A 26230-nucleotide genomic window follows, 5' to 3' on the forward strand; every position below is an offset into this window, starting at 1 on the left:
TTAGATATTCAAATTATTACAGCTATTACTTGCTTCCACACAAAGCCAGCTAATTATTTTCCTCAACTATTCAGAGCCATAAATCATAAATCATCCCTCATTATTTTCAGTATGGTTTCCCCTCAGACAAACAAACAGCACAGACCTGACAGGGGCTTCAGCAGGCACCCTGGACAGACTGATGGTCACTTTACCACCCTCCTCCACATCGTGCTGGTATCGAGCCGGTTTCATCTTCAGCAGGTCTGGAGCTGTTCGAATGGAAACCTGCTGCTGGAGGCCGCCAGCGCTGTTCCCCCGGCTCATTAGCACGAAGGAATAATCCGTGTCTGGCTGCAGCTGTGTGATCAGCTTCCTCTTCAGGTTGCCTTGAACCTCCACACTCTGCTGGTTGTACAGGATCTGAAGCCAGGATGAAGGTTTCTTACTAACACTGATACAGTTTTGATTGACATTATGTTTACTATACTGGTTGTCTAATGTACGACGGAGCATAAGGGCCACATTGAGGAAAAAAAATAAATCTGAGATTACGAGAATAAAGTCGTATTATGAAAATAAAGTCATAAATTTGCGGGAAAAAAAGATGTATAATGAGAATAAAGTCAGTCTACGAGAAATAAAAGTCGTAGAATTATGAGAATAAAGTCATAATATTATAAAGTAGTCATTTTACGTGTTATTTTAGAGGGGAAATAGTGTGAAAATGAGGATCGTGGAGCATCTTGTGAAGTTATACTTTAGTTTAGTTTTCACAAATAATGAAATACTTCAACTTTTGGCACATCAGCACCACATTATCATCAGTATCAGGACCTGGAAAAGATTGTGCAAGAAACTGCATTTATTCCGAAGAAAGAACCACAAGCACCTGCTGGGGAAACTGCCTCTTTTGAGGAAAAGGAAATTACTTTTTAAGTTATGACTCTATTCTCGTAATATTACGACTTTTTTCTCGTAATATTATGACTTTATTCTCAAAATCGTTTTTTTTTTCCCTTAATGTGGCCCTAATACTGCGTCGTACTAATGAACTGATTATGAGAAAAAAAATGTTTCCCTTTTTCTAAACTATCTTGAACAATACATAACTCTGGAGTAAAGGCCCTGACACACCAAGCCGACGGTAGGCTGTAGTCTGCCAGAGTTCTTTTGGCCGATTCAGCATGTTGAATCTCACACCTGGAAAGACAGGGATTAAGCGCATTCCCAAAAACACTTGTTTTTATTTGTTATTATTGGTAGCTCCAGGTCACTAACTTGTACACTTCTATGTGTTTTACAGTGCTGTGAAACTTTGCGACCTTGCTGCCTCCTGTGATCTTTGCTTTTCATTTTGTGAAGCACTATAACTCATTGCTTTGTGTTACAAGGTGCTACATAAATAAAGTATGATTTACTTTGTTATTATCATTTAGTTGCTGACCCATGGTCATAAACTTTTGTTTCTGCACTTAAGCTTATCATCAGAGCTCTACAGTGCCAAAGGCTGAGTGACAAGACAGACAGGCCCCTTAACAAAGAACCGGTCATAAAGTTCAGTTACAGGCAGAGTCCAATATAGTGCAAATTGATTTTCTTGATGATTTATGGAGCAGCTGCTCTGTTAAGGAGTACAAAAGAGAAGATCTCATATAAATGTACAAAATGTTACATTATATTGTGTTAATGATACCACCTCCTGTTTCCATAATACATTTCCTACACTACAATACATTTATTTATACCTATCATGAAACTACAATCCATGGATGTGTTCCTTTATTCAGAGCTACTTCAGGTGCCTTTTTCCATGATAAGTCAGTCTCTATAGTTATAATTTGGTCTCAGTCTATAGTGGTCTATATTATTATTATTATTGTCTTCAAAGCAGTTTGAGATGGTACCAGAGTATAAAATCAGACCCTAGTTTTAGTTCAAGCCATATTTATTGATATTCATAAACATTGACTACCTGGTTCTAGATTACCAGCTCCTCCGGGTAATGTCTAGATCAGTTCAGGGTCGCAGTGCATGTGTGAAAGGGGCTAATGCAACCTCTTGTAGTTGTTAAATTCAGTGGCTGTCATGTCTCAGTGCTGCAGCTGCTGTCTAGTTGGACGTGTGGGTTGATCTTACCTTCAGAGGCACTTGGGATTTGTAGGTTTCTGGTACTTCCCAGGTCAGTAGGACAGAGGTTTTCATCACAGCCTTCACACCAAAGTTCTTGGTGAACACTGAGGGAAGGTCTAGATGATTATTAGGTGGTTAATTTAATTGTGAATATGACTGAGATGATTCAGTTGAAGAGTTGGTGCACAAAAGCAAGAATATGAAGGCATTTGTTGACTAAAATGAGAGAACAAGTTGTACACGATGCACTAATATTTAACAAAATGAGACCACAGTCGGTATTATTTGGACACAATATTGTCTCAATGTAGTGATTATATTGTTTTCTGTCATTACTAATCAATATTTTTTTTAATATCAATAAAGGATCAAATGATTATGTGTTATATGAAAGGCTGAGCCGAATGCTTCGAAGCCTTGACGCTTCGACCATTACCATGGTTATCAACGTCCAAATCAGTAATCAAATTAACTTTTTTTTGTTTTGTTTATATATATATATATATATAAAATAAAAATAAACACAAATAAAATAAAATTCACAGGGAGAAAAAAAACAAACATGCTTGACTTTGTGTGGTACTTCTGACTCAACGGGAACGAGACAAAGGGATCTATGCTACCGGCGCGCAACGGGATGCTCCGCGCGTAAACACACAACAGCAGCGTGGGTTTTTACTCCGACACAACCTGCCACGAGAGAAAACAACTTTTTTTAGCAGCTGTAGATCTGACTGAGATCTGTTTCTCTTCTGACTGACAGAGTGAAGGCTGAGAGGCGGCTGATACTCGTAAAGAGAAAGAGATTCTCCTTAAGCACTTTATTTTCCTCTCTCTTTTCCTCTCTCTCTCTGTGTGTGTGTGTGTGTGTGTGCGTGTGTGTGTGTGTGTAAGCGTGCATATGCACGCATTATGTGTGAAGGAGATGATACAGTTGGCCTAAAGTGGGCCGACTTGTACCTTTTTACCTTTGTACCAATTTCTGTAATGTATATAGTGTAAGATAGTGATTACTACACTATACATTGTGTCCACTTATGGGTATTGCAACGTATGTGTCTGTAGTGCATAGATATATATTAGTATTAATCGCAAAGTAATTGCCCATTTTTTATCTGTTCAAAATGTACCTTAAAGGGAGAATTGTCAAGTATTTGACATATCGACATGGGAGTGTCAAATATGCTGCTTTATGCAAATGTATGTATATATTTATTATTGGAAATCAATTACCAACACAAAACAATGACAGATATTGTCCAGAAACCCTCACAGGTACTGCATTTAGCATAAAACAATATGCTGAAATCATAACATGGCAAACTGCAGGCAAACAGACAACAACAGCTGTCAGTGTGTCAGTGTGCTGACTTGACTATGACTTGCCCCAAACTGCATGTGATTATCATAAAGTGGGCATGTCTGTAAAGGGGAGACTCGTGGGTATCCATAGAACCCATTTACACTCACATATCTTGAGGTTAGAGGGCATGGCATGGCTGATACCAATGGAGTCATTAGGTTTTCTAGTTGTCATATGATGCCAGTATCTATCTACAACCTAAAAATAGCAAGTTGCATTAATGCCTTAAGGAAACGTTAACGCATTATTATCTTGATAACTTTGACAGCCCTCATATATATTGATATCTATGTGCGTCTCTCTCTGTATTCCTCCTACTAATAAAGCACTTGTGGTCTCTATAATTTCAAAAAACGTGTTGGTCACGCCCATGTGCGTCTGCGTCTGGAGATTTTGTTTGACTTTTCATTTTTGCCCTATTTCAGGAAAATAGAGCCCTAAATGTCCAAATCATGGAGCAATGTATGGAGTGCTGGGGTCAGATGAAGCAACAGTAAGCCGTCTACAAGCACAACGCAGCACTGATACGTAGCCTGTGGTTCTCACCTGGCATGGAGGTGGACATGGTCCGACTCTGAATGCTGGGACTGATGGGTCCTCCCCCCTTACTGGTGAAGGCTTGGACTCTGATGTCGTAGGTTGTGTCTGGCTGCAAACCTTGTACGGTCATCTGTGTTTCTGTGGTACTGTTGGTGTTGTTGTTCTGGCTATTGATATCTCGATACACCACCACGTACTTGATCATCTTCCCGTTCCTCTCTGCCAGAGGAGGGGGCTCCCAGGCCAGCTTAGTGGAGCTGGCAGTCAGGCCGACCACACTCAGATTCTGGGGATAGCTGCTGGGAATGTCCTCAGGGGTGCTGATCTCCTTCACATATTCCTCCCCGTTGCCTGCTCGGTTTTTGCCGCACAGTTTGAAGATGTAGGTGGCTCCCTTGTGGAGGCCAGTGACTGTGAAATGATCATCTGCCTTTCTGAAGTCTTTGATGGTGAAAGCTTCCTCCTCGGCTCTCTTGTACTGCAGCTGGTATCCCACATGCTCCCCAACCATCTCCTTAGGAGGCTGCCACTGGATCAGCGCAGTGTTCCCTATGGTGGTGCTGATCATCATAGTGGGCTTGCCAGGCACTGGAAGACATATATCCCATATCGTGACTACTTTTGAAACTCCTAAATTCAATTCATGAAACACAAAACTCTTAAAGGTCCAGTGTGTAGCATTTAGGGGGATCAATTGGCAGAAATGGAATATAATATTAGTAAGTATGTTTTCTTAAGTCCCGTTACAGCTGTGAGATTTTGGTCTTGGCAAAAACACAAAGGAAAAATGGTAAATTTCATTAACTTCAAAATGTGGCGGATGCAACACACAGCACACACCTGCTCCTGTGGTGGTGACCACCTTGGCCTTACTGCGAGCTCCATCGCCCTTGGTGGTATACGCAGCTACAGTCACAGAGTAGGATGTCTCTGGGAGCAGACCTGTTACAATGGCCTCCTGTTTGGTAGAGGGACAGAGATGAAGAAGAAAGAGGGAGGGAGGGAGAGAAACAGAGAGGAATGGGGACGGAGGGGAAGAGAAAGGAAAAGACAGAGAGAAAAGGGCAACAGCATTCAGGTTGAGACATTGGCCTCAGTTGAATTGGTGTGCTGTCAGCCAGTTTACTGTACAAAGCACTCAGGCACATTAGACAAGTCAAGCGCACACAACATGAATTTCCAACACTCCATTTGAACTGTTCTTTGAGGAAAAAGTCAAGTGAGGGTCATGAATGTAAACCTGGAGTGCATTTAGATGAAGTTCACGGTTCCTGGTCCTTGACGGTACTGTTAGACGGAGTGTAAGCCATAGCAGGGAGTGGGTCTGTAAACTGTGAAGAATTATTACCTCATGGCTAATCATTTTACCATTTGTCAAACAAGTTTGACTAACTGGAGGTACATTTACAACCGTTCCATGTCCCCTTACTGTTAGTTGGTAGGTACAATGGTATTTGTCATCACCTCATTGGTTTCAAAACATCTTGCCAAAGAACTGCAGTTGGAAATTAGCCGGCTGGCTAACTGGCACGTTTACAGAAATGATGATTAATGTGTGTTGTCCTTAGAAATAAATGCCAATTAATCTGAAACAGATGGTTTTGTGAATGTAGAATATGTACAGAGTTGATTAAGAGTCACAGCATAGCCTTTTTTTCTGCACTCATGGCTTAAGTACAACGCTACAATGTCGTGAAAGCAGAAACAGACTCAGTCTCAGCTGACTGCCTGAACTAGGCCCCAGGCCTAGCTTTATTATAATGTTGCACGTGTATCTAATGTAAGGGATAATGACCGACAAGGTGTCCATTATCAGGAATTAATGGACAACATGGGCATTATCCCACTTATACCATGGTCACTTGCCAAAGAAAAAAACATAGACCATTAATTTATATTTTCATTAGAGTGACCATATCTCAAACCCCCAAACCGGGACACTTAAGTGTACCGCACATTCATGCATGCGCGTCCACGCGCACACAGGCACGGGCTAATATGCACGCACCATAGGCGTTTCCATCAGGATGGATAACTTGGCGCACCTTGAGCACGGGGGGGATCAGAAAGAAGGCATTATTATAGGGGGGGGGGGCATTAGAGGCTGTGACAATCAGGACTCATCACATTCACTACTTTCACCCCCTTTAATCACAGGACCATCCCCCTCATGACGCACTGACAATTTGAGACCTGTAGAGTGTAGAGAATTTCCCTCAGAGGGAACGTATTGTTGTCTGGGACTACGTACATTATTTTTCAACTTGTTTCGTCTCAGGCTGTTATAATAAAAATGTGGAGTTCAGACGACATTTTGTCCAGGATGGAGACACCGTCCGGATGAAAGACGGAACGGCCGGTCCTGAGGGAGTTATAAGAGAAGCTAAATGCCTGTTGATGCTCAGAAGGAACTGTGTAGAATAATTAATCAAAACGACAAGTTTGATGTGCACATAAGCACGGAGAGTTCTGTGGTTCAAAACTACACATAATGTTACCAGCGGATATCTGTTGTGTCCGCGCGTAATTGTGGCTTGACCGCGATCAACATCCTTCTCTATAGAGACTGCAGCGGTGCTCTGTGCTGGCTCTCTGTATACTTATCTCATGTACACAAATTAATTAATGAGTGGAACATGATAAACGTCTATGCAAGTATAATATTGTTATTTTTATTTTAGTGAAAGCCGGGACAATTTGTTAGTGACTGTTGAAAACCGGGACATTTGAGTGTTTTACAGATATGTGTCGGGACTCGGGACACGTCAGCTTGAAACCGGGACGTCTGGTCACCGTAATTTTCATGCATTTTGCAACCAAAGGTTTTTCACAATCCATTCGCTCCATTTCCCTGGTAACACCTGAGGGTTTGCTAATACCTGGAACAACCATTACCATCCCATAAGGTTCATATGCAATAGTAACTTTGTTCACTACTCCAGTAAATAGAACTAATCTCAGCTACGACTTGGCAACGGGAGATATTTCTAGTCCTCTCAGCTCATAGAACCCTTTAGCTCAGCTATGAGCCAGAAAGCTAACGTCATGCTAGCAAGATCAAAGTCAATAAGACTGCGTACGGTTGAAAAACAGTAAATATAATTTGACCGTATGTTTAACAACAAGACTAGCTAGCTGTCCAGCCATGTCACTGTCCCCAATTCAATATCAAGAGTTCCAGGAACAAATGAGAGAGCACGTGTCGGCTGCAGTCTGACGTAGCGAGTTGAATAGTGAACGGGATGTGAGATGATCTCTGATGTCATACAACGTATCAGGAAGTTCAGAGGAGCAGTGAACGGACTTCTTGCAGTTTGTGTGTTCCAGTCTCCACCTTGTGGTGTTCAGAGGATGAGGCGCTGAAGGACTAATGGTACACTCAGTGTCCAGGATCAAATATTCAGATTTTTTTCACTGGAGCTACTTAGTAGGTGTCAAGAATTAATGGACACCCTGCAGCCAATCAGAATCGAGTAGCCTATTCACCCAGACCATGGCATAAAAACTAGTAATTTCATGCTACTCTTTTCCACACAAATATGCACCGTATGACAACATACAAAAACGGCAATAACAAGAGAGACTTGATATGTCCCCTCAAGAAAAATTCTGCCCACACACATCACGGAGCACACGTTCATACATGCTGCTTCACTGCTCAAACACGCAGTGTTAATACAGCAACATGTACATTCTGTCAGCTGCTGGGAGTCCATTAAAAGGCTTGGGAAAGGCCCACTCCTCTCAGATGGCTGAGGATTCCTTTCTAGTGCCGCCCATGAGTGATGAGTGGAGAGGGGTTGCAGAGATGAAGCAGCTTGTGATGAGAGAAAAATGGCAGCAGGATGGTGGCGGAGGTGTGGGTGTGTGCGGGGGGGGATGATAGTTCCAGCAGAGAACACCCAGCGGGTTCTGTTTCCCCCATCAGACCGGCGCCTCGGCCCACAGCCTAGGGCTTGCTGTGCCATCCATGGAGATGACAGTGCAAATTAGCAAAGGCCCTGCCAAAGCTACCAGGGGTTCCAGCAACAACCAAAGCTCTAATTATTATTTCATGCCTGGCAATTTTCTATCTATCACAGGATGTTTAAAAGGTCCTTCTGCTCATTTAAAAGCAGACATGTACAGAGCAGAATTCAGCTGGGGCCTAAAGAGTTAAGACCTAGCCCTCCTTCCTGTCTTCTCTGCAGGGCTAAGAAGGTGAAAGATAAGAGAGAAATGTGACTCATGTGAAGCTATGACGTCCTCTAAACCCTCATTATTTTAATCTGCTGGTATTCCTTTTCACTTTTGCTGCCAGAGACTTTCTTGCATTTGGAAAGAGAAGAAGAAAGGAATCAAATTGGTCTTTCATCTGTCTTTTTTGCACAGCAAGCCGGAGTCTGCGGGGATGGATTCCCAAGGACCGAACAGATGAAACATTTTACATTAAGGAGGGAGAATGTCTGGTTTAACAGGAGCGAATCAATCGGCAGTGACTTCCTGTGTGTCAAACATCTCGTCCTTTTCAACCATTATCGCCAACTGGTGGTGTGGGGGGCGGGGGAGGGGGGGTTGAATGGGGTTTTCCACTAATGTTACAACTCCACTACAAAAGCTCATTAGCAGTTGCTACACTGTGCTGATCTATCTGCACTGAGACTAACACTAAAGGAGGGACAATTCTGACTGACTGATTCAGACCAACATAGTCGGTATGTTAAATTTACCGTTTCATTTAATTTTATATTTTACATTGCAGCCAGGGAACTCTGGCTAATATTTTGAAGTTCTGCAAACTAATTTACCCTGACTTTAGGTTTGCATACAGCTGGACCTTTGATCAAGTTAAGTAAATAATAGTAAAAGTAATAAATAAAAAAATGATGCTCAATAACGCTCCAAACTTACGCTAAATTTTGTCGAGGAAAAACTTGCATGGCCATTTTTAAAGGGGTCCCTTGACCTCTGACCTCCAGATGTGTGAATGTAAATGGGTTCTATGGGTACCCACGAGTCTCCCCTTTACAGACATGCACACTTTATGATAATCACATGCAGTTTGGGGCAAGTCATAGTCAAGTCAGCACACTGACACACTGACAGCTGTTGTTGCCTGTTGGGCATGTTATGATTTGAGTATATTGTTTTATGCTAAATGCAGTACCTGTGAGGGTCTCTCGACAATATTTGTCATTGTTTCGTGTTGTTAATTGATTTCCAGTAATAAATATATAGATACTTTTGTATAAAGCAGCATATTTGCCCACTCCTATGTTGATAAAAGTATTAAATACTTGACGAATCTCCCATTAAGGTTAATTTTGAACAGCTAAAAAATGTGCGATTAATCGTGATTAAAGCTGGAGTAGGCGAGATTGGAGCAAATATGATTTTAATTAAAAAAAAAGTTATTTTTATAAAATGGTGACTATATCCTGACAGTAGTGCATGAAACAGGTAACCTCAAAAAAATCATGTTCATCTGTGTCCTCCGGTGCTCCTAACGGCATCTGCAAGATTTCCCAGACCTGAGGAAAACAACCAATCAGAGCTGATCTGAGGTCTGCTGTCCAGCTGCCGTCTATGAGAGCCGGCTGTCAATCACTCGCGAACTCCGACCAAACGGTCAAACTAGGCAGCGCTGATCAAATATGAATCGATATTCTGTTACGTTAATGCCTATTTCTCTCCTCAAATGTTGTCAGAATCATCTTGCAGTGGGAGCGAAAATTAGCGCGTCCACCCAGGTGTCATGTTTACATCACTGCCGATTGGAGATGGAGCTGATAAATACCTGTAACTACTGCATAGTCATTTGTCATGGGAATGAATGAAAATTGTAACCTTTCCCACTGAAGACAAAAGCCAAATGTTAGCGGGTGTTAGTGGGTTTTTTGTCCAGTGGAAAAGGAGCTATAGAGAAAAGCATTTCTCACCCTCCCTTTCAGTGGTATCTAGCCATGTAGACAGCACTGGATTTATTATCCCAGGTTCTTAAATATCTGTCTCTGATCTGTCTCCATTCCAATGCATTCAGCCATCCATTATCATTATCCACTTATCCTGAGCAGGGTTGAGATAGGTTGGTGGCGGGTCTGGAGCCTGGCCCAGTGCACATGGGATGAGAGAACAGACATTCACACTTATGGGTAAAGGTTTAGGCTTTAAGTAGTTTTACACTTAATATGTTTTAATTTGACTTGTTTTAGGCCAACAAATTAAATAAATTAATACATAAATAAATAAAGGAGCTTCAAGGTTTCATTATCCATTCTGGACCAATGAACATGTTTATAATAGTACTACAGTATTTTAGTAAGAGTTTAGTTAATTGTGTGGTGTTTATTAGCAGTTGTTCCTTGATGTAACTGCTTCATTTAAATAAAATTTGCAGAAAATATAAAGGAACAGCTAAATGAATAAATAAAATAGGAAAAATGCAAATAATTAAAACATTTTAGAGACTTTGTTTTTGGGTGGTAGGGTTGTTGGGGGACTTCATGAACTGGAAAGAGATGATGCTATTGAATTGTATTCATGTTTTTCGATTGTGATTTAAAATAATCCATCACAGACCTCTTTGCCGTGACAATAGCTGTGTTTCCATCCAATTGTCATACAAATTTTAAGCGAACTTTGAAATGCTGCAAAAAGAAATGCGAATTAGGCTCATTTTGATCAACTGGTTTGGAGCAAATAAAGCTGGCTACAATAGGTCAGAAGTTGGCGCTATCGGCTACGCTTTACACATGGCTGTAATCGGCCAGTAAACAGAGTAGAAGCAGTAGAGGTTGCGAACCGGAAACTAAACAAGGCAGCTTGACCATCTAACCTCCATCTATGAGAGAAAAATGGAAAGAAGGTCTCCAGGAATGTGTTTTAAGTGGGCAAGTTTCAACTGTTCTTTCATGTCAGCTCGTATTGGCCATGTTTCATGTTGTCCGGAGACGAAGACGAGCATTCACACATTATGGGAATATCCAAGAAGACGGCGACAACGGAAACAAGCGGTCAGTCATCATTAAATGTTCGCTACGTCAGAGTTTATTTGGCCATAATCCATTTAGCTCATCAACTCTTTTTCAACAAAGACAAAAAACATCTCCAGTGAGCGTAAAAACTTTACATACAGCTTTTCTGAGATCCTTCAAATGTGCAGTAGGCAGTTCTAAAAAGTTTTTTTGTAGTAGGAACCTCTTTCCATTCAGAAAGAACAAGAACTGAAGATATACCTGTACTATTGATGTTTGGAATGTGTCACTCGCAGCAGTCAGCGTCGGTATCAGATTTTCACACTCCCTTGTTCCCCCCAGTGCGATTTTGTCAAATTTCAGATCATCTAGTTCTAGTACTTTTAAGGAATATCCCTGTTTATTTTCCATTAAATCCAATTTATAATTAGCTACTTGCTAGCAAGCTGTTAACTCATTCAAATTATGTAACGTGAAAGGCAATATCAAAGCTGTAAAAAACAAATGATTTGCTTGTGTAAAACTTTTTAGCTTCAAGAGACGACGTGGATCCAAGTACTCTGCCCACAGTCAGTCACAATAAGTCACCAAAAGAGCCGCAGTGTGGACGAGCAATGATACTGAGGCTGCAATTTAATAGGTTCATGATGCTGTGATTTGAAGGGATAACAAATTTCTTTTTTTTAGATTTCCCCCTTGTCCCATAATGTATTCTGGAACAGGGTATAACAGCAAATGTTATATCACTATACCACTAAAAGTGTGAGAGAAAATATGTTTATTTTTCTAACAAACAGACCCTTATAATCTGAAAATGATGGCAGGCAGAATGTTTCTGGCATCATTGGGCAAAGACTCCATAATAACCTTTCAGCATATTGTAATTCAAGTGTTCTGAGAGATAACTAGACTTCTGCTGCTCCTCATGGCTCTGTTTTCAGGTTTTAAATCATTTAGCCCGTGACGGGAGACTTTGACCAATCACAGGTCATTTTAGGCCAAATTAGTGTCGTTAAAACAAATTTGCGTTAACGTTTTAACTTTGACAGCCCTAGTCCAAAGCGAGATGAGCGACCACAGGATCTTCAAAGTGACGGTCGGTTGTCCACAGACAGTGTGCTGTAGAGTTTGCAACCCAGTCCCATGTCCTCCAAATAAAACGTCAAAATAAGTTACTTGTCAATGCCCTTGAGGACATCACATACAACAGTTTTCTGATCTGTCGCCACTGTCTGGCGTAACTTTAGCGAGTGATCAACAAACAGTGTGTGAGTTTGTGCTACATTAGCAGCTCTAGCATTGCCGGTGGCTTCGTGCTTGCCATGATGGGAGGCTTTGACCAATCACAGGTCATTTCAGAGAGAGAGCGTTCCTATTGACTGTTCATTCAACGGAGGCAGCTGTCAGTCACTCTTAAACTCCGATCAAACAGTCAAACTTATTAAATTATAAAGTTTGTTCCGGCTGGTGGGCGCTGGGCATGTTCTTTTTCAGATTACCTGTCTCATGCTCTACTGTCAGGATATAGAGACCGTTTTATAAAAATAACCTTTTTTAAATCATATTTTCTCCAATCTCACCTACTGCTGTCTTAGAGGGACATTTGGTCCCAGAATCAGCAGAGACAGGAAGCAAAATAGAACAATAAAGTGTTTTTCTTCCTCTGAAAAAACTGCTTGAAGTCAGAGACTTGGACAGATGGATTGGCTGATAGAATTGCCTCCTCTGCTCAAACTGACTGGAATGTATACAACAGTGATCATATGTCCAACTGAGTTTAAAGGCTTCGGAGGTTGTCTATCTATTTCTCACGAATGCTGTTGGGTAATATTAGAAGTGTGGGTCTGCTCAAAATGGACCAACACAAGCTGCTTTAAAGGTACATCACCATCAGTGGGCATGCTACTAACTATTCTTGCATCCAGAGCTACCTGTGGTCTACACAGCATGGCTATAACACCAGGACTGTGTGCAATCATGTCTCTGATATATAATGAAGCCAGTAGCTCCTTTTTTCTACTGGTACCATACGGAGGAACTACCTTCCAGTCTGTCAGTCTGGCGGTCATTGATGAAGATTTACTTGAGTCATCAACTAGAAAGGTCTCTTGATATCTTGCTGTTGTATTAAAGCATATTGATTTTGACATTTATGGTGGGTTAGTAAAGACTTTACATTTTTGACAACACATTCTCACTCCCAACTCGTCAAATACCGCCGCTCGGTCAGTGCCCCTCGGCATCGGAGACCGACGCCCGGGGTACCCCTCTTGCTTTACTTTCGGACGGACCAGGGACGGGGTGTCAATGATGCTCATTACATGCATAGTGTCCTTTCAAAATAAACCTCCGTTTTCACAGGAAGTTAGGTTTAGGCAACACAACCAGTTAGTTAGGGTTAGGAAATGGTCATGGTTGACTTTAACATCACTGACTAGAGACTCAAGTGACACACGGGACTCATGATACCGATGAGTCATGTGACTTAAGACTGACGTGACAAAATAATTCAACAATACTTTTAGTTTCACACGGGACATGAATAGCGGTCTACTGGTTGAGAGTCTTGTGTTTGTTTGGCATCATTGGGCAAAAATTCCATAATAACTTTTCATCATATTGTAATTCAAGTGTTCTGAGAGAAAACTAGACTTCTGCTCCTCCTCATGGCTCTGTTTTCAGACTTACAACAGAATATTGATTCATATTTGATCAGCGCTGCCTAGATTGACCGTTTGGTTGGAGTTTGCGAGTGATTGACAGCTGGCTCTCATAGACAGCAGATGGACAGCAGACCTCAGATCAGCTCTTACTGCTTGTTTTCCTCCGGTCTGTTAAATCTGCAGATGCCGTTAGGAGCACCGGAGGACACTGGCACATGATTTTTTTCCAGGTTACCTGTTCCATGTACTACTGTCACGATATAGTGTTTTATTGAAATATCTTTTTTTAATCATATTTGCTCCAATCTCGCCTACTTCAGCTTTAATGAGCATTCTCAATAAAATGATGCAGCCTACATTGTGATTGGATCTCAATTAGCAAATTAAACCTAAATTGCATCAGTATAAACTAACTCCCCAACAATATCTATTAAAATGCAAAAATACAACAATAACAAACATGTAATTGGTGACTCAAGTAATCACTCAATAATAACCTTGCACCATAGATAAGCACGAACCTCTAGTTAAGTCTGGGATAGCTTATGGAGTTGCAAAATAGATCAGCATTGCAGAAAAGGAGTAATGCAGACAGCAGGAATAAAGATACTGTACTTTTCATGCTCAGCACAGTACGTAAGCTCACAATCAAAAGCTGTATGCACTGCTAGTCTCTGTGGATTTCTGTTGCAGAATAAACCAACAGGAGCTGGACTCCACTAGAATCAATAAGTAGTCTCAGTCTCAGCCTTTATTGGATGGAAGGTACCAGAAAACAAACTTCTGCTTTCCACAGACTCCACCTTGATAAAGTAATGTGATCACAGGGCTTCAAGTGGAGCGAGAGAGGAGGCAGCAGGAGACACTGAACGAGAGGCCCTACACTTGTTTGACAATTACTGCTGCAGAGTCTGGGATAATCTCTGTGTGTACACATGTGTGTTCTGTAATAACATGGCAGATATACACATATTCATCTCTGAGCCCAGACAAACACAGTGAAACAGTAAAACCACAACCCCAACTTTACTTCCAGAATAAAATCACACTAGAATTAGCGCCTCGTGTTTGTATGCCTCCATGTATGTCCAAAATGTCATCACTTCATCATTTTATCCTGTTAGACATTTGTGTGAAATTGTCATAATTATCATATGAATTCTTGAATTATGGCCAAAGATGTGTTTTGTGAGGTCAGTGACCTTTGACCATCAAATTCTAATCAGTTCATCCTTGAGTACGAGTGGAAGTTTGAGCCAAATTTGAAGAAATTGCCTCCAGGCGTTCCTGAGATATCGCAATCACGAGAATGGTCCAAACAGATGGACGTACGGATGGACGGACAAACTGAAAACATAATGCCTCAGGCCATAGCTGTTGCTGGCACGGAAGCATAAAGAGCATTTACAGTTGCAACTCCTCAGAGACTGGGAGGCTGTGATCTCAACACACCCACAAATGCACGCACCCACACACACACACACACACGCACTGTAATCTACTGTCGCAGTTGTCATCCTGGTCTTCAGCAGCGAACGTTGGGCCATGAATTCTAAAGTCTTATGTCACTGCCTGTGTTCATATTAAAGCCCAATGAATGACACCATGACACCAGTCACCTTACCCCTCCCACCCCCTTCCCCATCCCACACACACACACACACACACACATCAAATGCAATAAAATACGCACACACAAAAAGTCCGTCACACCAGCAAAATCCACTCCAGAAGAAAAAAGAAGCCAGTTAGGAGTTTAAAAGTTTCAGAGGGACTTTCCTCTTGTTTTCTGAGGAGCTATCTGCTCTCTTGAAGTCTAATGATTTCAAGTTTTTATATGACGCTAGAATGAGGTGAAAGAATCCGGCCTGTCAGGAACCGCCTTGGGGATGGAAGGATGAGGACGAAAAGAAAAGGGAGAAAGATACTAATCGATTCACCTATGTATCGCCATTTTTTAATGCCAGAATCAATATATTTGCTTCTTTTGAGTCTATGTGGAGTTAAAGGAAGTTGCTGCTTTTATTGTTGTAGTCTGAGTAACGTGATGTCATATCCGTTCCGTATCTGTCAACCAAAACAAACCACAGAAAGTAGAAAACGTTGGAGGGTCCGTGTGGATATGACCTGCACCCTCCCATGTTAAATCCAGTGTGGTAAACACTACACATCCAGTAAAGGATGGAAACACTTTGGGTTTCACATTGACAGTAAGAGCAGAGCTAGACATCATGGCTAAAGCTGCATGCTAACTCTGTCATGGACAGGAAACGTTATCTCCGTGGTCAAATGTCATACATGCTGAAGATATTTTTCAAAGTACATGCCCTTAGAAGATTAAACTTTTTCCCAATGTCTAGTGTAAAAAAAAAGTTAATAAAAATCGCAATAAATCGTAATATTGAATCACAATACTTGTAGAATCGCAATACTTAAAAATTGTAATGCATATTGAATCGGCACCCAAGTATCGTGATAGCATCGAATGGGGAGATAGGTGTATCGTCCCAGCCCTAAAGGCTACTAGAAAACTACACACTTCTTTGGAAGCTCAGTGGCAGACTGACTACAGTGCGACTTCACTCTTTTATTATAAATTTGCATCCTGTTCTTCTTGCATCTGTGTTTTTCAACTATGTTGTAATAAAGAATAATTCTGGTGTATTATAACTTGGATCTTAGTTTGGACTACTTATGATAAGACTGTACACACCAAATTGAATTGCTGAGATCTGAGTCCAAGAAGAAACCGGAGCAGTCAGACGACCAGATAGCTTGTAAATAAACTCAACAGTTTATCCAGATTATGAAAACTATTAGATTATAAAGTCTAACTGAAAGTCAACATTCAAAATGTTGCTAATAATCCCTCACTGCACGGGAAAACTGTCAAAGTTGAAACTGGAACAGGGTCTGTAAACTGTGATGATGTCATAATTTTATATTCCAGTTTAATTAAATCTTTTTTCTTTTCCAATTAAGTTGAACGAACCCGGGGGTTTGTTTCCAACCAGTCTTCTGACTGCTTGTGTTTCTGTATGGGCCACATGATTAATGGGGATAGCCGAGCACGCAGTAGAGCGAGCCTCTCCACTTGCACTGATGACCTTCTTACAGTGTGAGTAATGCAACCCTATCACCTGACAAGAACAAGACAATTTAGTGAACAATGAATTACATTCAATAACAGTGTTTTTTTCAAGTCTAATGCCAAGTCTGAAGCAAAGTTAGCTTAATTAGAAAGGCTACCAAGTGTGATGTTATATAGGGTTACCATATTTTCAAACCCCCAAACCAGGACCCTTAAGTGTACCGCACGTTCATGCATGCACCAATATGCACGCACGCATGCACGTTTCCATCAGTATGGCTAACCTGGCGCACCTGTGGCGCATTTGAGCATAGAGTGGGATCAGAAAGAAGGCATTATTATAGGGGGGGGGGGGGGGGGGGCATTAGAGGCTGTGACAATCATGACTCATCATATTCACTACTTTCTCCCCCTTTAATCACAGGGCTATCCCCGTCATGAGTCATGACACACTGACAGTGTGGGAGTCCTGTAGAAAGTTTCCCTCAGAGGAAACTTATTGTTCTCTGGGACTATGGAAATTATTTTTCAACTTTAGTTTTGAACCGGAACAATGTATCACATCATGTTGCTCGCTACAGCCTCAGGCTGTTATAATTAAATTGCTGAGCTCAGACGACATTTTGTCCAGGATGGAGACACCGTCCGGATGAAAGACGGAATGGCAATCCTGAGAGAGTTATAAGAGGAGGGAAATGCCTGTTGATGCTCAGAAGGAACTGTGTAGAAAAAATAATCAATATGACACGTTTGATGTGCACATAAGCACGGAGGGTTCTGTGGTTCAAAACTGCACTTAATGTAACCAGCGGATATCTGTTGTGTCCGCGCGTAATTGTGGCTTTGGTTTGGCTGTCGTCATCTTGGTTTTTTGCAACCAGGACTGACGCGAGAGGGCGGAGCTAAGTACAACCGAACGCTGAACAAGACATGTTTAGCGGATCAGAATGTTACAATTAACTTTCATGAAGTGAAACCACACTGTGAAAGGGTGAAAGTTCTAAGACGAAAACACGAACAACTCCTAGACCGGACAATGCCGTGGTAGCGACCTGTCAATCACAAGGAAGCCCCGCCCTAAAGCATCTCCTGCTTTATGGTCTATCTGACTCTAAATGGAACCATAATTTACTAAATGAACATCATGCTGTATTGAAGAAGACTTGAAACTAGTGATTGAGACCATAAACTCATGTTTACAATGTTTACTGAGGTAATAAATCAAGAGAGAAGTAGGCTCATTTTCTCACAGACTTCTATACAATCAGACTTCTTTTAGCAACCAGAGGAGTCGCCCCCTGATGGCTGTTAGAAAGAATGTAGGTTTAAGACACTTCAGCATTGGCTTCACTTCTCAGACCCAGAGGTTGAATCAGACCCAGAGGTTGATACATTTACTGTATATATGGAAATAAAAGAGGTGAATGAAGATTAATCTTCATTTGTTTTCTGTTGGTGTTTTTATGGGAATGTGGATTTTTCAGATCCATTTGAGGAGTGCCTGTGGTTTGCATGTTCCACATTTTAGCGTGTCATGCAGTATGGGATTCACGCTGGTCTGGTCTTGGGCTTGACTCGGTCTCAACCTGCCTCGGTGTTGGTCTTGACTTGCTCTCAACCCCTCAAAGTCTTGGTCTTGTCTCGGTCTCGATACACTCTGGTCTTGGTCATGACTTGGTCTGGGTTTAGGTGGTCTTGACTATAACACTGATCGAGTGCAGCCTACGCGCCAAAAATATCCAGCATTGCTTCCCCTCATATATTGAGATCTGATCACAATATACCATATATGTCAAGATAAAGAGAACATTTAGCATTTTCAGTGTAAATAGAAACCCAGATAGGGATCACATGTTAATACCAGGTGGATAAAGGGCCAGGATGAGTGTATCTGTGGTTAGAAAGAAGACTTGTTTGGATAGCTGCTGCACACCCACACTGGGTGGAGAAATAATTGTGTTAGTACCCACGCAGAGATCAGAAGCTGTTATGACAGAAAACACACTCTCCATAACCCCTGTCAAGCCAACACACACTGTTGCTACTCACGTAGTCCGTTGAGTCCTCATGAGTCCACTGATGAAAAGGACAGACAGGGGAGAGGAGTCAGAAAAACAAGGTGAACTTTCTCTCTAGAATGTACTCAAGGCCATTCTAGGAGCTGATCAGCATGCTGGATGACTGCAGTGATTAGTGACTGGAGGAGAGACAGAGCTGCCAGGACGGGGCTGCTTTAAATTGCATGTGGTAATGGAGGTAATGTGTGTGTGTGTATAATGAGGGTTACCCGGTCAGTCACCCGGCAGGGAGGAATTCAGAAGGAAAAGGCAACAAGGAAGCTAGTGTGAGCCTGCCAGGGCCCCCACGCCTCCACCCAGCACATCCAGAAGGTCTGGAGCCCAGACCGCTGGCTCACCTGTACCATGAACAACATAGGAGCATGGACCTTGCACTAGAGCACACTTTCCTCCATCAACCACATAGTGGCTTATTTCAGTTCACTATCGTCATGGCTCCCATTGTTGCCCTGGAGAAAAGATGCTGCACCAACAGTTTTGGGTGCCTTCATGACCTGAAACCTTTGCCATGCTCTTTTTCAGGCTAGTTTCCCCTCCAGTTGGGTGAAATCCATCCAGTGCAATGACTATGTGAAATTGGTTGGAAAATATTTGATGTTTCAAATATATAATATTTCCTGGATACCCTTCAGCAGGGGTTTTCAAAGTCAGAGAATGTGACCCCTCTGCAGACAAATCTTGGTTTGTCTGAAGTTTGCCTTAGTTTACTTGCTTATTTCGCTCAATTCCTGGATGCCATGTTATTTGATCACATTGACACTCAACAATTGAGCCAAGAAGGACTAATATTGCTGTTTGACATAACTTCAGACTACACCACATCAATAAAAAATGTCTGTCCTGAGGCAGTTATTAGTTTCTGACTCTGGGAAAGTGGGAAAAACAGTAAAATCTGCCAAAACTACTTCGTTAACCGAACCACACAGATTTAGGCTATTCTATGTGATCTTCTTTTGATAACTAATGTAATAACTAATGTAATAGTTTTTCACTTCCATTCACTGAGCCTCCCTCGAAACTGTTTGGAGCTCCATGGGGGGGCCCGCCTCCCACTTTGAAAATCTCTGCCCAACAGTGATTAAAAATGTCTAAAGTCCATTAACTGGAGTGTATTGAAAAATTCCATAATATTTGAGATATTATATGAGGGATTCCAAAACCATGTATGGGTACAGAATATTAGTGATTCTGCATGTTTCAGCCCATTCATTACAAATTACGTATCCTCAACACTATGGCCCAGTTAGCCTTGATAAGTTACAGTGATGTACTCTTGTACTGTATCTACTGTTGAATTAAACCTAATTTACAAAGATTGTAAATATTTCAAATTAAAATATATCGTGGCACGGTGGTGCAGTGGTTAGCTAACAGCAAGACCTAACAGCAAGAGGGTTGTAGGTTCAAACTCGGCTTGGGGCCCTTCTGTGTGGAGTTAGCATGTTCTACCCATGTTAGCGTGGGTTTTCTGCGCCAAACTTGGGCTAGGTTCATTGTTGACTCTAAATGTCCCGTAGGTGTGAATGTGAGTGTGAATGGTTGTCTGTCTCTATGTGTCAGTCCTGTGATAGTCTGGAGACCTGTCCAGAGTGTACCCCGCCTTCACCCAATGTCAGCTGGGATCGGCTCAAGCCCCACCTCCACGACCCTGAATAAGATAAGCGGTTACGGATAATGAATGAATAAAACATACTTGATTTGATCCTGATCGTATCAACGTTTCCAATGTGTTGAGCAAAAGTTCACAAACCAGTAACCAAGTAAAACAGCATTGTTCTATCTGAATAACGCAGTGAGCATGAATCTAATGAGTGAAAACTGAAACTACGATACAGTCAATAGAGAGAAAGAAAGATAAATGTCCTCTATATTATTATTTGCTCTGTATGTCTTGTGTCACTGGGATCTATTCATAGTCACTATTCTGGGGCAGCAAAAAAATCACATTTTCAGTTTCTCATCTATTCTTTAGATGTCACAGCTCATCCCTGAGGTTGAGCTAAGAACACAAAGAGAGAAAGAGAAAGAGATGAAGAAAGAAACATACAGAGAGGGCTGGAGAAGAGTTTGTACTGCTGTAAAGTCAGATTACATTTCACCTTCAGACGTTGGAGCCCCTTTGCTTCCCCTTTTTGCGTCTCCCAAAATTTACGTTCACTAACTGCATTCTCAATTACATTTGGAGGGATACATATTTTGTTGTGGATTACTTTTGTCTTTGACATATCACACATAAGTTTGTAATGATAGTCCACGAAAGACCGCAGCAAGTGAGGTAGTATGAAGAGCGACGCTCAGAGCAGGTGACGTACTACTGAGCAACAATTAATGAAAGTTACGTGGAATAATGACAAGCATAACAAGCGTGAAAGTCCACTACGGGCGAGCAGAGAGGGTGGTGGATGGGTCAAACAAACACAGGACTTTCACCCAGAAGACCGCTGTTCGTGTCCCGTGTGAAACTAAAGGTCAACGCTCACTGATGCAGTCATTTTAAGCCAAACCATAATGTTTTTTACTAAACCTAACCAGTGGGCCTTAAGTGCCTTAAACCTGCATTCTTTCTAACAGCCAGCAGGGGGCGACTCCTCTGGCTGCTAAAGAAGTCTATGAGAAAATGAGTCTACTTCTCTCTTGATTTATTACCTCAGTAAACATTGTAAACATGAGTTTATGGTCTCAATCACTAGTTTCAAGTCTTCTTCAATACAGCATGATGTTCATTTAGTAAATTATGGTACCTTTTAGAGTCAGATAGACCATAAAGCAGGAGATGCTTTAGGGCGGGGATACCTTGTGATTGACAGGTTGCTACCACGGCGTTGTCCGGTCTGGGATTTGTCCGTGTTTTGGTTGTAGAACTTTATCCTTTTCACAGTGTGGTTTCAGTTCATCAAAGTTAATTGTAACCTTAGTCACCTGAAAATGTCTTATTCAGCGTTCGGTTGTATGTAGCTCCACCCTGTCTTGTCACTTCTAGTTGCAAAAAAACAACATGGCGACAGCCAAATACCAAGATGCGACGGCAACTCAAGGCTTCGAAATGGCAGTCCGCAAATCAATGGGTGATGTCACAGTGACTATGTCCACTTCTTATATACAGTCCATGAAACTAACCAAGTAGTTTTGTTGTCTAAATCTAAATCTAGTTATGTTTTTAGTATTGTTTTTGTTTTGTTTCGTTTCAGTTTCATAGTCCTTTAAGTCAAACCATGATGTTTTTTTCAAAACCTAACCAAGTAGTTTTGTTTCCTAAACCTAAACAAGTGTTGTTGTGTTTTTTGTTTTGTTTTGTTTAAATCTACATTGTTAACCTTGTGTGAAAAACTGTTTAAAACTGTGACCTCAATCTGGGAGAAAATATGTTTCCCTCGAAATGTAATTGAGAATGCAGTTTAGTTGTATGGGAACGTAATTTTGTAGGAGACAGGGTCACAAGTGTTCCGGTGGTCTGTAGGTACCACTGCTTTTCTCCTTCATGCATGCTTATTTAAAAAATTACAAAAAGTAACCAGATACACTGCTGGGTCAGTGACGCTCGGCATCAGAGACCGACGCACGGGGTACCCCTCTTGCGTTACTTTTTGACGGACCAGGAACATTTTTTCAATATTCACTTGTTAAATGCATAGTGTCCTTTCAAAATAAACTTCCGTTTTCACAGGAAGTTAGGTTTAGGTTACACAACCACTTAGTTAGGGTTAGGAAACGGTTGTGGTTGACGTTAACTTCACTGACAGGACTGATGATACTAACGACTCGTGACTACCAACTCACGGGGCTCATGGGACTGACGATACCGACGAATCATGTGACTAAAGACTGACGTGACAAAATAAGTCAACGTTACTTTTAGTTTCACATGGGACATGAACAACGGTCTCCTGGTTGAAAGTGTTGTGATTGTTTGACCCATCCACCTCCCTTCCCAGCCGCCCTGAACGGATTCTCACGCTATTAATACTACGTCACTTGCTCCGACCGTTGAATAACACCGAGGGTGGGTTTACATGTACAAGAAGGGTCAGAGCTGCCTGTTTTTTTCTCAGGAGACTCAGATCCTTCAACATCTGCAGAACCATGCTGCAGATGTTTTATGACTCGGTGGTGGCCAGCGTCATCTTCTACGCTGTAGTGTGCCGGGGCAGCAGGATAAAGGCAGCAGACGCTAACAGACTCAACAAGCTCATCAGGAAAGCAGGTTCAGTCCTGGGAGTGGAACTGGAGTCTTTGGTGGAGGTGGAGGTGTCGGAGAGGAGGATGGTGAGGAAACTATTCAGTATTAAGGACAACGCCTCTCATCCTCTGCACGCCACACTGGAGTCATACCAGATCACCTTCAGATGTAGACTGAGACCACCGAGGTGCACCACAGAACGCCACACTGGAGTCATACCAGAGCACCTTCAGATGTAGACTGAGACCACCGAGGTGCACCACAGAACGCCACACTGGAGTCATACCAGAGCACCTTTAGCTGTAGACTGAGACCACCGAGGTGTACCATGGAACGCCACAGGAGGTCTTTCCTACCAGCGGCCATCAGACTATATAACTCCTCCCCCTTCTGCAGGAAGGACAGCTGAAAACACCGGACACTGACAACAACAATAATATCAATATCATGTGCAATACTATATTTATTGTGTGCAATGTTAATTTCCAACATGTACAATATTACTTTTTTTCTCATCATATGCAATATTACTTCTTTTTCTGTTTTTTAGCTTACTTTACCTTTTTTATTTTACTTTTCTTATTTACTCATTTTACTAAATGTATCTTACTTAATTGTTATTCCTTTAGGCCCTGGTGCTAGAAATAGTACTTTATTTTATACACTTGTATTTTATACACTTGAACTTGTTGTAATTTTGTTGTAATTTTGAGTAATCTCTGGCACAAGAATTTCCTTTGGGATTAATAAAGTTCTTTCTTATCTTATCTTATCTTACATTGTTCGTCACGTGCTGTTGCTTAAAGGTGCCTCTGTGCGTCGGTTTCCGATGCCGAGGGCACTTGGTTGGTGGATAAACCATTGCAACTAGCAGATTCTGTTTGCACTGTAACCACAGTAATACGCTGGATTAGTTGTGATACTGAAGAAATTAGAATTTGATGATTAATGTTTTATATGATTTCTAAGCAAATTTTCTGAATGGACATCAGAGATCAGTTGAAAAAGTGAGCGGCTAGCTGATGCAAACAACAAGAAAGGTTTGTGATATTACCCGAGGGAAGCACAAGGCCAATGTGCTTCATTTGCAACAAAATTGTGGCCATTGTGAATAATGGTAATAAAGATTATGCCTATTATGAATCCTTTTGAGGTTCAGCAGCAGTAATTCAGAGGTACAGGGCATTCGTATTCTGCTTCCCGACCTTGCTGACTAACCAGAAAGAAAAGACAAAGGGCTTTCGCTTTCTCAGCTTCTTAGAAGAAATAAATAAAAGCTGTTATCATAAATAATGTAAGCTGCTACCGCTGAGGTGAAAATCAGCTCCACTCCCTCGCCAAAGTGCAGCTCACCCTCTAAATAAAAAAAAAAGATGAATTATCTAAAGCAGCAGGGAGACTAAAAGCAGCCCTAGCGTTGAGTAACCATCATTCTTTCATACAGTAACTGATGCATTACTGGCTGTACGCCTTGATGTATCACTGGCTCTGTCAGTGAACCTTCACATTATGAGGATGGATTCCTCTGAACTTGTGATGATGACTGGCCTCATGTTATACCGTCTATCAGGGTTCCTGTTGGTCTGGAGTGAGACTCTCTCTGGTTGGAGAGAATGGTAAGCCTATCTTGACATAGTGTAGGCTTTGAATGTTTCTTCTCGGCTCGACAGGTTGAGATTCAGAGGTCGCTTGATCCTTGCTACTTCACTCATTAAAGCACAATGACAGACAGAAGTACAGTAGTTTGATCTGACACCTCTGATAAAGTAAAAACATCACTGTGTACAATGCCTGCTACTTGCACCCAACAAATATCCCACAAATATCCCACTCTACACACAGCACGTTCATGACATTCAATAGCGTAATAATATGTGTTGGACCATGAAGTAAACTGTCTTCATACCACCACAAGTAGGACTCTGTTTAAAGCTTTAGTTCACATAAATTACAAAAAAGATAAACACATTTTCACTTCCCTCTAGTGGTATCAAGTCATTTACATTTGTTAACACAAAAACCGCCAGGCTCTTTAGGAGTACTATTTTCTCCAAGGTCCCTGTTCAGACCTGGTATTAACATGCGTCCTCAGTGATCCGATCACAAGTGGACAGCTTTAAGTACAGGTGTGAACACACTAAAGACGCATTGAGGACGCATTGAGATCGAATCTTTCAGACCACATTCAGAGGTGGTCTGGGCCACATCTGGCCACATTCTTTTAGCAGTGTGTAGTGAATGTGTCCTGGACCACATTAAGGACCGCCTACTCATCTGACCTCCAGCTGGGATCCGCGGGATCACCGCGCCCCTCAGCTGAATAGACAGGCAGACACGAGCGCTTGTCTGCCTTGTCAGCATGGAAACGGCCTCTGTGATCTACTGTATTCTGTCGGCACAACTGTATTTTATTAAAATATATCTTGTTTATAGACTACATATCTACAGACTATCAGACTAGACACGTTAAGTGCATTATTATCATACTGTCAGAGATGTGTCTGTGTTTTTGTTCCTCTGCTTTGCACAGAGATGACACCCGACCGCTCGCTCTCTATCATCCGGCTCTCTGAAGCTCTGTACCCCGCTGCGAAAGGTCCCCGGGGACCAACGGTACAATAACCTTTTATTTGGTTGTTAATACGATTTTAATAAAATGTGCCCAAATTCACGAATATGTAGGTTATTACTACTGACATTCATGTAATATTACGTCACACACACACACCATACACAGCTTATCTAACAGTTAGAACCTACATAAAACTGCTATACTCTTAGCAGTGTAAAATGTGCTATTTTCACACTGCCACCCGATGCCGTAATAGTCAATGGCGAAGCAAAAGTACCGGAACAAAATGTCATTTTTGAAAGGCTAAATGCCAACCAATTCAATTTATTCAAATATGGATTGAAGCAGAATATTTTGTTAGATAAAAAGATGTTGTGAATGTTTGAAATGGTTACATCTATCTTTTTTCAATACATTTTGACTTTTACAAATACAGAGAGAGGACGGAGCGCTGTGTCGCTTACTGTGAGAGAGAGAGAGAGAGAGAGAGAGAGAGAGAAGGAAGGTGGACTGCATGCAATGTTTCTGTAAGTTATTAATTATATTAATTGAAATGTCAACATTATGAACAAAGCGTCAGACTATTCAGTAAAGCCCTAATTATATATGTGACTGCCCAAACACGGGACACAACCTTTGTAGTTAGACAAAAAGTGTGATTATTTTCGCTTTAATTTCTGA

The 26230-nt window shown here is 41.5% G+C and overlaps 1 protein-coding gene and 1 long non-coding RNA gene across 8 annotated transcripts in view; one reads left to right on the top strand and one right to left on the bottom strand.

Moving 5' to 3' along the window:
- ptprfa (protein tyrosine phosphatase receptor type Fa) overlaps positions 1 to 26230 on the bottom strand; it is a 454009-nt gene that overhangs the window by 96939 nt on the left and 330840 nt on the right. For 3 of the 7 annotated variants that reach the window (XM_037768972.1, XM_037768970.1, XM_037768975.1), the window contains 4 exons: positions 4856 to 4973; positions 4022 to 4603; positions 2119 to 2216; positions 146 to 402 (listed from right to left, as the gene is read on the bottom strand). In XM_037768972.1, the coding sequence (XP_037624900.1) occupies positions 146 to 402; positions 2119 to 2216; positions 4022 to 4603; positions 4856 to 4973 (1055 nt within the window). Of the gene's footprint in view, positions 1 to 145; positions 403 to 2118; positions 2229 to 4021; positions 4604 to 4855; positions 4974 to 18771; positions 18799 to 26230 lie in introns of all 7 variants that reach the window. The other 4 variants (XM_037768971.1, XM_037768969.1, XM_037768974.1 and 1 more) reach the window with 2 other exon arrangements.
- Positions 744 to 24852, top strand: LOC119487918. The gene is made up of 4 exons (XR_005206812.1): positions 744 to 985; positions 20862 to 20869; positions 23852 to 23856; positions 24841 to 24852. It is a non-coding gene; the product is annotated as an uncharacterized LOC119487918 (long non-coding RNA).

The sequence above is a fragment of the Sebastes umbrosus genome, chromosome 5 (assembly GCF_015220745.1).
Source record: "Sebastes umbrosus isolate fSebUmb1 chromosome 5, fSebUmb1.pri, whole genome shotgun sequence".
In the NCBI taxonomy this organism is placed as follows: Eukaryota; Metazoa; Chordata; class Actinopteri; order Perciformes; family Sebastidae; genus Sebastes; species Sebastes umbrosus.